Source organism: Cyrtonyx montezumae, unplaced genomic scaffold (assembly GCF_038088225.1).
Source record: "Cyrtonyx montezumae isolate F1298 unplaced genomic scaffold, pur_monq_1.0 scaffold_25, whole genome shotgun sequence".
Taxonomy (NCBI): Eukaryota; Metazoa; Chordata; class Aves; order Galliformes; family Odontophoridae; genus Cyrtonyx; species Cyrtonyx montezumae.
This window is the reverse complement of record NW_027071992.1, coordinates 11,696,349-11,710,684: the sequence shown is the minus strand read 5'-3', so window position 1 is coordinate 11,710,684 and position 14,336 is coordinate 11,696,349. Positions and strand designations below refer to the sequence as shown.

Sequence of the window (14,336 nt, the reverse complement as noted above, 5' to 3'; positions counted from 1 at the left end):
TGTCAAAGACATTTGTTCGCCAAAGGGGATAATTTTTCTTTATTTGCAATGCTAAAGTGAGAAGAGATCAACCACCTTGGCAAATACATTTTAACACTATAACAAGTTTATTTTTAAGACAGGTTTGAGAAACTTCTTGTCATACGTAATATTATTACCCATAAAACAGGAAGCCTTAAGATAGCAGTCTTAATAAAATCCAAATTCTACCCCATGCACATAGTTTTCTAGAAAAGCTTAAAATCCTAACTAGAAATAGAATGGGTGTATAAATCATTTCTAGTAAATGATAAAATACTTTCTGAAGCAATTTATTTTCTTCCTTAAAGACACTGTTAAGTTACAAAGGTCTCATTACACAACTGATAATAAAAAACACACTCAGAGCACAACTGAAATACAGTATTAGCATGCCAACCCTTGCAAAAAGTATAAAACCTCTTAAGTTTATAAAGTTTATTTTTAATTTTACTACCTTAACCTGCACACTTCTTAAAACAAGTTTATCAATAAATACTTTTTATAGATTTGAAAAACAGGAGTAATACTTTGTATTTCGTTCTTCTCCTCCATGAAAAGAATAAGAGAAAAAAATACAAAAATGCTTTACAGTTTTGTATCTATACTACTCTTGACACAGGAAGTTTTGCTATCAAAAATAAGGTAAGGAATTTCTTTCCAGTTCAGCTTTATCTCCACCAATAAAAAAATAAACAGGAACTCTCTAGCCTGCTCAAGATTCTCCATCAAAAAGATTAAAATCGAAGTAAGTCAAGTAATTACCTATTTTTTAAAATATAAAAAAAACCTAACAGCTGTAAGTTCTTCCTCTTATGATAACATAAGAATGTATGAAAGTATGAAAAATCTGATAGAGAAATCCTAGAGTCAGCAAAGCTGATTGGCAGGTGTAGTAAGACTACATATAGTTAATTTTTACCTTTCGGACTAATCGAAGTGCTTGTGTTCTTTCTACTTCATTACTCTGCTGTATGTCAATGCACCTAAAATAACAACAAAAAAACCAACAACACAGTGAAACATGTTTTTGTTTTATAATACTAACTTTCACCTTAACAGTTAAGACGTTGTATGAGTATTCATGCAACTAAATAAACAGAAAAAAGATTATTATCAATAACTGTTGAAGAGCTTCCCTTTAAGTGAGCATACTCATAGTTGGAAGATTAAGTTCAGTTTATGTAATTTTCAGTTGTCTTCATTATAAGTAAACCACTAGAACACTTTCAAATGACAAGGCATAACAACTTAAAGAACAATTTATAGCTAGCTGTACTTGTCATTTCAAGTAAGGGCAAAGAAGAGTAATGCATACTATTTCAAATAAATATGTTCTGTGTGCTTTCAGATTAGAAAAACGCCTTTGCACAATAAAATTTAACAGCATGCTAAAACCTAGCATATGTGCACATAAATCCAGAAACACGTGTACATTCATATCATTATATCAAACCTGATGATTTTAATGAAGGATGCACCAGAAATGACAGTAAATACATCTAGTCATCATGCTGGCTTTACCACCTCATTGCCAGGTTTGCTCTTTAGTACTGATGTTGTGTCATAGATTATATTTACACTACAAATTCTCAGGCTTGAACTACTGTTTTGTCTTGACATTGTTCTGGGTGTCTAATGTACTATGGTAATACAAAGAATTGGAATAACTTTGACAAAATAACTGAATAAAATTGCTACGATTTCAACCTACTAATAATAACAGGTTTATTTCTGATTAGCAGCATCTGTCATTCAAAGACATCTTCAGTATGTCCACATTTTTAGATTGCTCATGTGTATCACACGTTAGAACAGCACTGTATTTAGATTAGAAGTTGTGACTACTGTCCCTCTTTTTAAGAGCTGGATATTATTCACCCTGAATAAAATAAGACTTTTGTAACTACACATCAGAACGTAAGAAGATATTATTCTCACCTGTCTCAACCATGAAAAAACAGGATTTAAAATTTCAAAATTTTACCATTTAGAACAAGAAGGGAAAATTACCGGGCAATCAGGTAATCCACTTTCAACTTTAGCACCTTCTGCAAAATACTGGAGTCTCGAATGAGATAGCGAAGGGCTCGCAATCCCGCTGCTCTCACTTCTTTTGCTTCATTTAGTAAAGCTAACCGCAAGCTACAATGAAGGAAACAAACAGAGCGAACAATTATAGTAGCTGGTAGATCTCACCATCTGACTTAACAGCTCATTTAAAATAAAGTGAGATTTTTAAAGAGAAATATCCTCAATTAATTTCCTATCTTTGCAATATTTACCTGTACAGTTCAGAAGCTGAACTCCCAACTTGCCAGTAGACGAAGACAATATAATTAATCTGAAGACCGATTTATTTTTAAAATCAGTTTGTACATCCCCTGAAGTGATACATCACCATGACCTGCGTATGACTTGTTTTTTAATAAAGCAAGAGTACAAGAGTAAACCTGAAAAAGTAATCTAAATCAGATAAAATTTCTATGAAGAAACACAGGTAGGCTACCTCCTCTTCTGCAACACCGTTAGCTCCTAACCATGGATCCTGAAAACAATGCCTTGACTCTTAACTGAGACAAATTTGTGCCATAACTAATAAACAAGCACTCCTCTCTAAAGATACTGTAGTACCAAAATGTTTGCATGAAATATAAAAGTAAAAGATGAATACACAAGTTAAGCAGCCCTACATAGCACAGTTTTCTGAACATTTCAATGAATAAACAAATTGCATTTCAACCTACAAAGATTTTGAAAGTATCAAAAGTGTTTCACATCCACCAGTACGCATTGTCCTAAACATAACTGTCTTCACGGTGTAAAAAAAAAAAAAAAAGACTACTGAATTTAGGATTTAAGTAAGAAGCAAACACTTTGAAAACCTCCAGAGATACAGCATGAAAATCTTAAGTGATACGATCCTTCTGAAGGCTCTAAGAAGATCTGCCAACCTTCTTAAACTACAAAGGAAGAAAACACTCTTAGTCACATATTATACAAGGACTGCATCAGCAAACATCTGAGAAGGTAAACACTTCCACCAGTGAGATGGAATTTCAGCCTACACTAGAAGATTATTTTTTTCCCTCCTCTTACTCTAAAATTATCATGCACAATAATCAACTATTCTAAGGCCAAGATCTTCTGAATCTTTCTGGCAATCAATAGTCAGCTCATGTAGAAGTCATTTTTACAGTAATCTATTCCATGAGATATCGAGACAAAACAGAAAAGCTGAAGAAGTACATGAAAATAAAAGTAACTGATTTTTACTTTCTATACCCAGCAGGGAATTATTTCAGGAAGACTATAACTGCTATAAAATCAAATATAATTTTTCACATTCAAGTTGAGTGCTACTAATGGTCTTTGCTTACTTTAAGCTGAGTTAGTAGAAAATAAGCAACAGATTTTTAACACTGTGAGGTTAGGAAAAATTCTTCCTGTAGAAAAGCAGAACTAGAGGAGTTATTTCAAGAGTCACTTAGACAAAGCAGACAAAAGGAAGGACAAGTAAGTCTTCAGTACTCTTAAGCAGATAATAAGTATTCTTTCGGTCACAAGCTATCCTTTGTTTCTTTGCTTCAGCCCAGAAAGTCAACTCTATCCTGGGCTGCATCAAAAGAGGAGTGGTCAGAAGGGAAAGGGAGCTGACTGCCCCCACTTCTTTTCTGCTCTCACAAGGCCCTACTGGAAAACTGAGCCCAGATCAGAGGGCTCAGCTCAGGAAAGATACAGAGCCACTGGACTGGGTTCAGAGGAAGGCCATGAAGGTGACCAAGAGGGCTGGAGTACCTCTGCTATAAAGAAAGATGAAGGGCACTAGCATTTTTCAGCCTGGAGAAGAGAAGGCTCTGGAGAGCCTTCATTGCAGCTTTCCAATACTCAAAGGGAGCTCATAAACAGGAGGAAGGCCTATTTTTTACATGAGTTGGCAGTGACAGGACAAGAAGGAATGATTTTATTCAAGAAGGGAGGTTTACGTGAGATGTAAGGGGGAACCCTTAACTCAGAAGGTGGGGACATACTAGTACAGGCACACCAGAGAAGTGGTGGATGCCTGATTCCTGTAGACATTCAAGGTCAGGTTGAACAGGGCACTAGTCAGCCTAATCTAGTGGGTGGCAACCCTGCTCATGGCAGGGGGTTGGAACTAGATGATTTTTACAGTCCCTTCCAATCCAAGCCACTCTATAATTAGCTGACATAGTCTTAAATTAAAGGCCTTAAAAATACATAAAGCTCCATTTAAAGCAATTTCATATAGAAAACTACAAGGCTAAACCAAAACCTTTCCACTGAAAACAAACTACAGAAACCAAAGCCAAATCAATGACCAAACTACAAAACCTGAAAAAACATTGGGCAAAACAGAAATATGACTCTTTAAAGCCAACAATCATAGACAGAAGAAAAAAAAGAAATACTGGGGAGGAGCGTTAATGACACAAATATATGCATGTGTTTATGAACACATCTGTGCATTCTCACTTCTCATGCAGAAAGTTTGAAAAATGAATCAGATCTACTGGAGAACCAGAAGAAGAAGAATGAAGCTAATAAGATTGACAGAAGTCTGCAAAAACATTTGCAGCTTTCTTCATATTAAGTTATTGCTCTGCATGGAAATTCCTATTCTAGTGTCTTGTTTAATATACTAAATGTTGGACTAAGAAATGAAAATGTGGAAGAACTGAAAGAAATCAGGAAGTACTAGATACGAAGCTCGATGGGACAGGGCTAAGTGTTTGGAAAGAACATTTACTAATCTTTCAATACTTGAAAGGAGTTGCTACAACTGTGTATTAAAAAGGAAACACTATCAAAAAGGAAACTTAGCAAATCCAACTTTAACACAATGGGCTGCTGAAGACTGTAAAAAGGGATACATAGGTTTTAGAGTGAAGAAAAATAAATCAACAGAATGAATACAAACAGCTAACATGAATGAATGGAAGACCTGTCCTGACAATTTTATCCTGATTTGTAAATATCAGGTTCACAACCTCCTTCGAAAAACAGCATTTAATGTACAATTCATACTTTGGAAAAAGACAACAGAAAATTACAGATAGCATTATGTTAACTGGAATAGGATAAGGTAACAACAATTTTCAAGGCATCTTTATTATCTGTATCTAAAACTAACAAGTTTATGAAAACTCACTATTACTGAATTTGAGAGAATGCACAGGATTTTGAAGCAGCCACTGGATCAAGAAAATGATTTTGATCTGCACACTATGTGCATATCTGATTAAAAGCTGATGAGACATTGTAATGGTGTAAGGAATAAATACAGTATACAACTTTCCCCTAGAATTTTAAGGGTCTGTTGAGAAATTGGAAACTTACTAAAACAGCATTAAGACTGATAAAATTTAATACTGACAAAAAGTATGGAAGGACTAACAAAGGGTAGAATTAGAAAGAATATTCACTACCTACTACAGCTTCGTTCCAAGACTTACTTCCCAAATTGCCTCACTCCCACTCTCTACAGTGAAAAAAGTAATGGCTTTGATAGGTCTGTGAACCCATCAGATAATTGCATACATTGTGAACTTTAAATGGCCAAAGCCTCTTGGTCCATTAAAGGCCTCCAAAAATTTCTAAGGCCTAACAACATTCCATTCTCCTCATGGCTAAAAGACTCCTCTCAGCAATCAATGGCATTACGCTCTGGAAACCTGCAAGACCTATCTATACTGAGAATAACAACAAAATATGTCTCTATTATCTTCATCTGCTGGCAGGAAAGAACTATAATAAGGTATGTAGACCAACTTAAAAAATAATGAGTTCTAAAAATCAGATCTTTTAACTCAATAATAACTAATTACTGTTGACTACAGTTCAGACTACAACTGTTTAATTTTGTTAAATGTTCTGTCAGGAATAATGGCACCAAAAACTAAAATTTTACAGGAAATCTACTTTTTTTTTTGAAATCTTTAATTACCTTACAGCATAATGCTTTAGTTAACCATTTATACTCCACAAATGTAGAAACAATGAGTTTCTTTATTCAATTAACTCTTCTTGCATTCAAAGCAGTTTGTTCTCTACTGCAAGATTAGCATATGGAAATCTAAGGTAAAGTTGAACATCAGAAGAGCAAATCAGAAGCTTATATAATTTCTGAAGGAATATATGCATTTAGCCTAGCTGAAGGTCACATATAAAGCTCAACGTGTGCAAAATACTCAGTATGTTGCTATTTTTTCTTTTCTTTTCCTGTCGAGAATAAAATATTAATCCAATTGTGTTAGGATTAGCAGATCATTGAGAATATATTTTCTTATGGAAACAAACAGTATTTGTGAGTAACTTTTCCAGACATGCATTTAAAAATGTGTTGTAAACTTGTAATTTTGAAATTATATCTTAAGTGATGCTTTTTATCATCGCAAAACACACTATAGTAGATGACAAATAGAGATCAGGAGATTATTAAGTACTAATAGTTTTAATAGCTAAATATACATCCACAGAAATAAAACCACTATGTGAACGACATTAAGCTTAATCAGGGAATGTTCTATTCAGTAAAGCAAAAGTTCTTACAGCATCTGCACAAAAATGACATGAATTTTGCTCAACTTTTACTTCGATTTTACGGAAAAATTGATTATATCTGAAATTGCTTTCCTCGTTTTTTTTCTAACACTAAAGCCGAACCTCAGTGCCCATTTGCCAGTGTCTACAGACTCTCCCACCAGGAAGTAGCCACGTACTTTTAACTGTCAAACTTATACAGAATACAGGAAAATTCCATTTGAGAGTATACACACAATCTTAGCAGCAAGGTAAGAGGCACTGCAAAGCATACACACATACATAAAACTAAAATGTTCACTTTTAAATCTTATATCAACATGAAGAGTATGTATGCTCCAAATTCCCTAAGAAAACATTTTTATATTTTTTATATACAAGTCTTTTCTGCAAGTACTGAGATATTTACAGGTATTTTTACATTTGAGGAAATATAAAGCAAACATACACACTAATGTTATTTTCTCCTTTCCCCCAAGGGTATTACTTCTGATTTTATGCAATAAAATATTCATAAAGTGCACATTCATATTATGACACTTTAAACACACTGAAACTATGAAATACCAGTGCCAAAAGTAAAAATGAAATTGATTTAATTGCACTTAAATCAATTAAAGTACAAATTACAGTTTTAAAGTATCCTAATATTGCCCTTGTTTTCTTTATTACTTACCATATTATGATTCTGTCATACGTAAAACCGAGTTTTTCCTCAGCATGGCCAGTATTACAAAGAAGCTGAAAATATAAAAATTGAAAAGCATATATTATTTACAACTCTATAAAAAGTGACTATTTAAAATGCAAAATATTTAGTTGCACATTCCAAGTAATGCAAGGAATTTCATTCATTGCAAGGGGAAGCATACAAAAATCAGACTCTCCTGATTAGTTTTGCTGTCAGTTCTGAGTGAGATATAGAAGATTTAGTCCTCTTACAAAAGAAATGCCTGCACAACTATGTAAGTTGCCTACTGACGGATTTTTCAACTCTACTTTCAAAAGCTATGCTTCCAATTGCACCTCTAGCTGCTTTCAGACACTCTGTAGATGTACTTTTATAACTGGTAACCACAGAAGAGATTAGAAAGCCTAAAGAATGTAAAACATTTGCACTGAAAAATGCAGCTTGAGTGACAAGTTTCAAAACAAACCTAGACATGGATGGTACACAGCATCACAGGCACAAAGAAAGGAAGAGCTGAAAATGTGTCCCACAACAAATATTCAGCCTAATCTGCCATAAATTCACCCAGGACTCGCAGTTTTTGGTACAATCAGTGCAAAGGTCGAATGTATACCAATAAGCTGTAGGAACTTCTAAACACTTCAAAATCATTTGTCAGTTTTGAAGACTTAAGTTTGTCAAATGCAGTTTTCAAGTCCGAAACAAATCTCAAAAGGAGCAAACCAAGTGCAAATCAAGTTTAACCTACTGAGGAAAAAAGTTATCTTAAAATCTGATACTGTTCTCCTTTGTACAAGCAGCAAATAACTTCCTAGATTTCACTTACTGCCCATTCCTAAAACAATAAAGAAGTATTAAAGCCAAATGTGAAAGCACTTAGAATAAAGGACTTCCAAAAAGTCAAGTGAATAATACTGACTGCAGCAGTCCTGCAGTTTGTCCCCTCCTTCTGAAGGAGATATTCATTCAATTCTAAGCCACTGAAGTATTAACAGTCTGTCCTCAGTAAGGAAGTTCAGTGTTTGTGCAACTACTGAATACCACAGGAGTTATTAATATACAGCAAACACTCTCCACATTTTTTATTATCCAATTTCATTAGCACAATAGTCACTCAAATTGAAGATATTTTAATTTTATGCTTAAAAAGGACAAAATCTTCCAAGGACTGCATACATACATATTAAGAAATATTTTTTATTCTGAGAAAAATACCTAGTTATGATGAAAACCAAAGCTGTTGTGAAACAGATTATTGTAGCCTAAATATGGAGCTGATCGAGGCCAATTTAATAATCTAACTTAACTGCAATCTTGCCCATTTTCCACTTTCCTTAACAGTGGCTATTAGCAGAAATAATAAAACATCAGGAAAGTTACTACACAACCAGCTTACTCGGCCTTTCAATTTTAAATAATAAAACTAGACAATTGCATGCATTAACTGGTTATGACAATCTGTGAAATCCTACTGTCAATCTGTTTTACACCATATTGCCTGACTGCCTAAGGCCACCACTGCTGCCTTAGCATTTCTATTGATATCTTATGAACTGTAAAAATTGTCTGGCAGAGTGTAAGCAAAACAGTGTGAGAAGACAGTGAGTAAAAACAGTTTCTTGTTCACTTCAGACAAGTTCATCAGCAGTCATCCAGGCTCTGGTTATACATCTAGACCTCTCTCCTCACTCTCCCCACTTATGAATAAAAACGGAATTTAACATAAGCCAGACTATTCTCAACAGTCTTTTTCCTACTTGAAAAGGACTTATAATTCTGACATATTAACAATTATTTATTTTAGTGGTTAGGTGGATCAGCCTCAGAATGCATAGTTCTGATTAACGTGCAAAGGGAATTATAATTACAAATGCAGAAATTTTACTTAGACAGCAACTGGTCCTGAGAGTGGACTGTCACTTCAGGTAATCTCATGCCTTCCTAATAGATGAGATTTCTTTTTATTCTTCCATAAATAAGAAGCAGCATTACATTTAATGTACACACAAAAGTAGGCTGAAGAGAAACTTCATGTCCTGAAGTGCCACTACATTACATTCATCATCTGGAACACACTCAGCTCTCAAGGCTAGACTAGAACTACTGCAGAGTAACTGCCTTCTGTCAAACACATACTGTGTGGCTATTAGCACCTCCTTATCAACTGTTTCCGGAAGTGTAATCTTACCTTGGAAGTCAGACATGAAAACTGATGATATTTAATAACTGCAGGAAAGTTTAACTGCTATACAAATTCCTGAATACAATAATCTTTATCAGTGTGTGAAGTGCGCACATGCATGTGAAAAACCCCTCATGAAAGAACAAACAGTTAAAACAAGCTGAAAAAAAAAAGTAAACGCAAGACTAGCTACTAGTTATTCTCATTCCAAGGGGCCACCATTACTTCAGCATTGGCTCTCCTTAGAATTTGCACAATATCACATTCTTAGAGGATTACTGGATAGAAAATAATTCAAAAGGTGGGCAGCAAGTTTGGAATTCTAAATCTTTTACTGATTTAAAACGAGTGCCCAAATTGGATAAGCTCAAGTGAACAGCATATCATTACCGTCAGAATACTACATATTAAAAATCACATAAAAACTGTGAAGAACCCAGCAGATAAATACAAACACTCCAGAAACTACATTCAGAATGTCAAATATGGAATATGGTAACAATCTTCAAAAGTAAAGTAAGATTTATGAGTTACAGTAGTCTATAACCTAAATAAATTAAAATGTTAATCTTACACATAATAGTTTAGTCCTATTAAGAGTGTTTTCTTTGTAACAGGCATATTAAGTTTGAGAATAAGTGATTTTTCTTTCCTATTTCACAGGCTGCTCTTAAAACTGCATAAAGAACAAAACTTTAGGCTCCTCATTTCAAGACCATACACACTGGAAAAAGTGGAGCAGCAAATATATATGGGAGATATAAAGTACACTGAGTTTATTTAATCTAAGAAAAAATATACTTGCAACGTAAGGCTGGGTAGATAAGTATTTAAAAGGGAAAAAAGTTAAAAGAAGCTGCTTATAAAGAAGATACTGTACAGCTCGTCTGAATGCTTTAGGTATTTGCACAGTTATAAATGCCTGGTTGAAATATATTTAAGGCAAAATCTTTCCACTTTCTTTCCATTTCACTTTCAAATAACATTAAGCAAAATTAATGAATCTGGACCTAATGCAGTAATTTTCGTAGCTGGCTGAATTCCTGACAAAGACAAGACTGTTGTGCAGCCCAGAAGGCCAACCATATCTGGGGTTGCATCAGGAGAAGCATGACGAGCAGACTGAGTGAGGTGATTCTGCTCCTCTACTCTACTCTTCTGAGACATCACCTGGAGTACTGCATAACGTTCTGGGGCCCCTGACACAAGAAGGACATGGAGCTGTTGGAGCAGGTCCAGAGAGGGCCAGGAAGATGATCAGAAGACTGGAGTATCTCCCCTATTCAGGTTGGAGAAGAGAAGGCTCTGCAGGTACCTTACAGAGGGAAGCCTTCCAGTACCCCAAGGGGCCTACATGAAAGCTGGGGATGGACTTTTTATAATGATGGTAGCAACAGTACAAGGAGAAATGGCTTTAAACTGGAAGAGGGTATATTTAGACTAGATACTAGAAAGAAATGACGTACTGTGAGAGTGGTGAGACACTGGAACAGGTTGCCCAGTGAGGTTGTGGGTGCCCCCTCCCTGGAAGCATTCAAGGTCAGGCTGGATGGGACTTTGAGTAACCTGGTCTGGTGAGAGGTGACCCTGCCTATAGCAGGGGATTGGAACTAGATGATCTTAAAGACCTCTTCCAACCCAAAACATTCTATAATTCTATGATTTGTTCTGAACTGTAACATTTAACAATTAATTGTTAATTATTAATTAACAATTAATAAAATAAACAAGCTTGTAGGCGCAGATAATATCAAAATACTAAAAATCTGCTTTTGCCTTGACAGTGGCAATAAATTACCCTATCATTTAAAGTCTTGGGATTAATAAAAAACACTCCATATTTTATTTTTACATACATTTATATATACACATGTGCAACACAAACTGTATTTTGAGTGTTAGAACTGCCTACAACTAAAATTTAAAGTTTCTAATATAGTGGTAAATGAATGGGAACAGTACAAAACATCTATGAGCAGATGATTTAATACTAGCATGAAACAATACTTACTCCAGGCCAAATAGTGACTAACTTACAGTAAGGGTTTTTTTGTTGTTGTTGCATGTTTACTGTCAGCTATGAGTTTTTCATGCTACTTGGATGAGTCATAGCAATATGAGCAACACATCAACATGTCTTGGAAACAGTAGCTCAAAACAACAAAACCACAGGAGGTCAACAGCATACACAGACTGAGCACACAGATTCTTCCACATATTGTCAGAACAGCTATAGCAAATAAAATCTGTTATTATTCCACATGTCCAAAATGCTATTATTACATACTAATTTTAGAAATACAGATTGAATCACAATGGTAACATCAATGATGAGACCGCTGAACAGACTGTAGTATTACTAGAAAACTTTACTGAAACTACAGGCTCTTGATTTAGATCCATTTCTTCTCCAAGTCTGCTCCATAACTGAGTGCCCATAGGTAGGTGTCCTGTCCCTGTCTGCTATGAACTTCATCAAGGGGTACCAAGTTTTGCTCACAATGGTATAGGTATTTGGATGAATGCTATGGTCAGTAATTAACCACATTCAAATTTTAATATTTCTGGGACAAAAAAGACCCCAAAATGACAATGGAAACAAAACACAAGACAGTGGAAGGGTCTATGAATCAGACAGAGACAGACTCCAGGACAGCCCTTAAATTCAGCCTGTATTCAATCAAAAATCCAACACCATGCTCGAAAAGTAGGAGATGCACAGAGCAGTTGAGAATCATAAGACAACAATCAAAATAGTTCTTGAGCAGACTGATAGTTTTTTTGTATTATTTACGCTAATCAACTGCTAGGCTCAAGATTAAAAAAAGTTGCATTTTGTCCTGAAAAATGAAACTGTCTTTGAATGAATAAAAAGTATTGCAATATCTGTTTATGTTTCTTTCCTGTTAATTATTTAAATAGTATTAGCTTTAAGAAGAATAAATCCCTCAGATGATAACAGGGAAATAAATGTTACCTACCACAAGACTCTGAGTATTTCAAAAGATATTTTCAAGTAAGAAAATACAATTGTACTGCTCCTTCTGGTTTTTAGAAATCTATCACTTACTAATTCTCACTGGGGTGGGGAAAAACCTCCAGAAATCACCATGTTTTGTTATTAATCAGTAAAAGATGGGGAACTACATGGTGCTTGCCTTCTCTGGATGGCTTTATAAATGAAAGTTGCGTAATCAAAGAGAGTTTACTGAAGTCAGAGGGACATAACTTTGTAAACTACTGTTGTAACTGAAGGTGCCACTGACCATTTATTACAAGGTCAAATCCTCAGTTTTCGGGTCAAAACTCCTGTTACTTAAATAGCAACAGCCAGTTTGAAAGTAAGAGGATTGTATTTGTCCAATACAGGCCAAGCGTTACACCATAAATCATCTTACCTTCAAAAGCCACAGCTTCAGGTACTAGGTGTCGAGTAACAGACAAGGAGAAAAAAATTTAGAACAAAATATACTTTTCAATACTCTGAACATCATCAGAACTGTGAATGTTAATGTCTTTGAGTGCAAAATGTAAATGTTACATGCCTGTAAGACAAGATTGGTTCATGTTCTGCAATAAAAAAACAAGAACTTGCACACTAAGGTTTTTACTATTTGGTAGAACTAGCTAGTATTTGATGAATTAAATACAACTTTCTATAAAATATCATGAATACAGCATACTTTGCACAGTAAGTATAGATGCTGCCTTAGTTAAAGCTTCTCTTGAAAGAAAAGAAAAATGGAAATGGAATTAGAACTCTGACACAATAATTTCACACTAAGTACCTGCCTTAAAGCATCATTCTTGTAGATAAAGAAATCCTATTTACTGCTCATCACAATTTTTTTTTTTAAGTTATCTAACTTTTGCATAAAATCTTGGGAGTCTGGTTCAGTACTTGTTTAAAAAAAGTGAATAATTTAAAATAATTTTGTGAATTCATACTTTTGATAACATTCCAATAAATAAATAAATGAAAATGTAGTCTCTTTCATGGGAAGAAATTTAAACTTAACATATCTCAGATGTCTCTGAATTAATGCAAAGTTTAAAGTATACCACAACTTCTGTCAGGAAAGTCCATGTTAACATGTTACTAGTTTTCACATGAACACAGATGTTTTGCTCTATCTGATCAGAAGACTAGGCCAGTATTCCTTCCAAATGCAAAAGCTACCCAGTCTTTGAAGGAAAAATATGGGGTTAGCAGGGATCAGTAGTTCAGTGCTAACATTTTCCAACATTTGTGTAATGTTGGAAACATTTTCCAACATTTTCCAACATTTTTAGTGTAATAACATTCAGAGTACGAGCTTTGGATTTTACAGTTTGGTTAGTTTCTTTTTCATACTATTTTATCAGAAATACGCTATTAAAAATGGCAGTTACTCTTCCCTGCCCACAGCATAAATATTCAGGGTGCCCACTCCTCCTTGGAGGTCTTCAGAAGACACCCAGACACAATCTTGGGTACCCTGCTCTAAACATCCCTACCTGAGAAGTGGTGGGAATATGGACCCAGAGGTCCTGTCAACCTCAGCCACTCTATTCTGTGAACTTACAGCCTTTCAAATGGATCATTAAACGCTAAAATACTCACACAAATGAAGTTCATCATCACCAGTATGATTAAAAGACAGAATACAAACACCCTTAGCTGTTAACGCAAACAAAATCCACTGCATCCCCCATACTTCTGTTTCACAAACAAGGAACTGAGACTGTGTCAATTCACAGTAGCAGATGAGAGTGCAAAAGTGAAATAAAACTCTCCTCATCTCCAGACTTTTACTCTTAACCACAGGAATGAAAAACAAAGGACAGTTCCAACCACAACAGAGACAATACATTTTGCAACTTCTATTGTACTTCATTACTCAA

The 14,336-nt window shown here is 34.8% G+C and overlaps 1 protein-coding gene across 2 annotated transcripts in view; it reads right to left on the bottom strand.

Moving 5' to 3' along the window:
• RICTOR (RPTOR independent companion of MTOR complex 2) overlaps positions 1 to 14,336 on the bottom strand; it is a 74,096-nt gene that overhangs the window by 39,093 nt on the left and 20,667 nt on the right. For both annotated transcript variants that reach the window (XM_065739919.1, XM_065739920.1), the window contains 3 exons: positions 7,256 to 7,320; positions 2,032 to 2,163; positions 941 to 1,004 (listed from right to left, as the gene is read on the bottom strand). In XM_065739919.1, the coding sequence (XP_065595991.1) occupies positions 941 to 1,004; positions 2,032 to 2,163; positions 7,256 to 7,320 (261 nt within the window). The remainder of the gene's footprint in view (positions 1 to 940; positions 1,005 to 2,031; positions 2,164 to 7,255; positions 7,321 to 14,336) is intronic.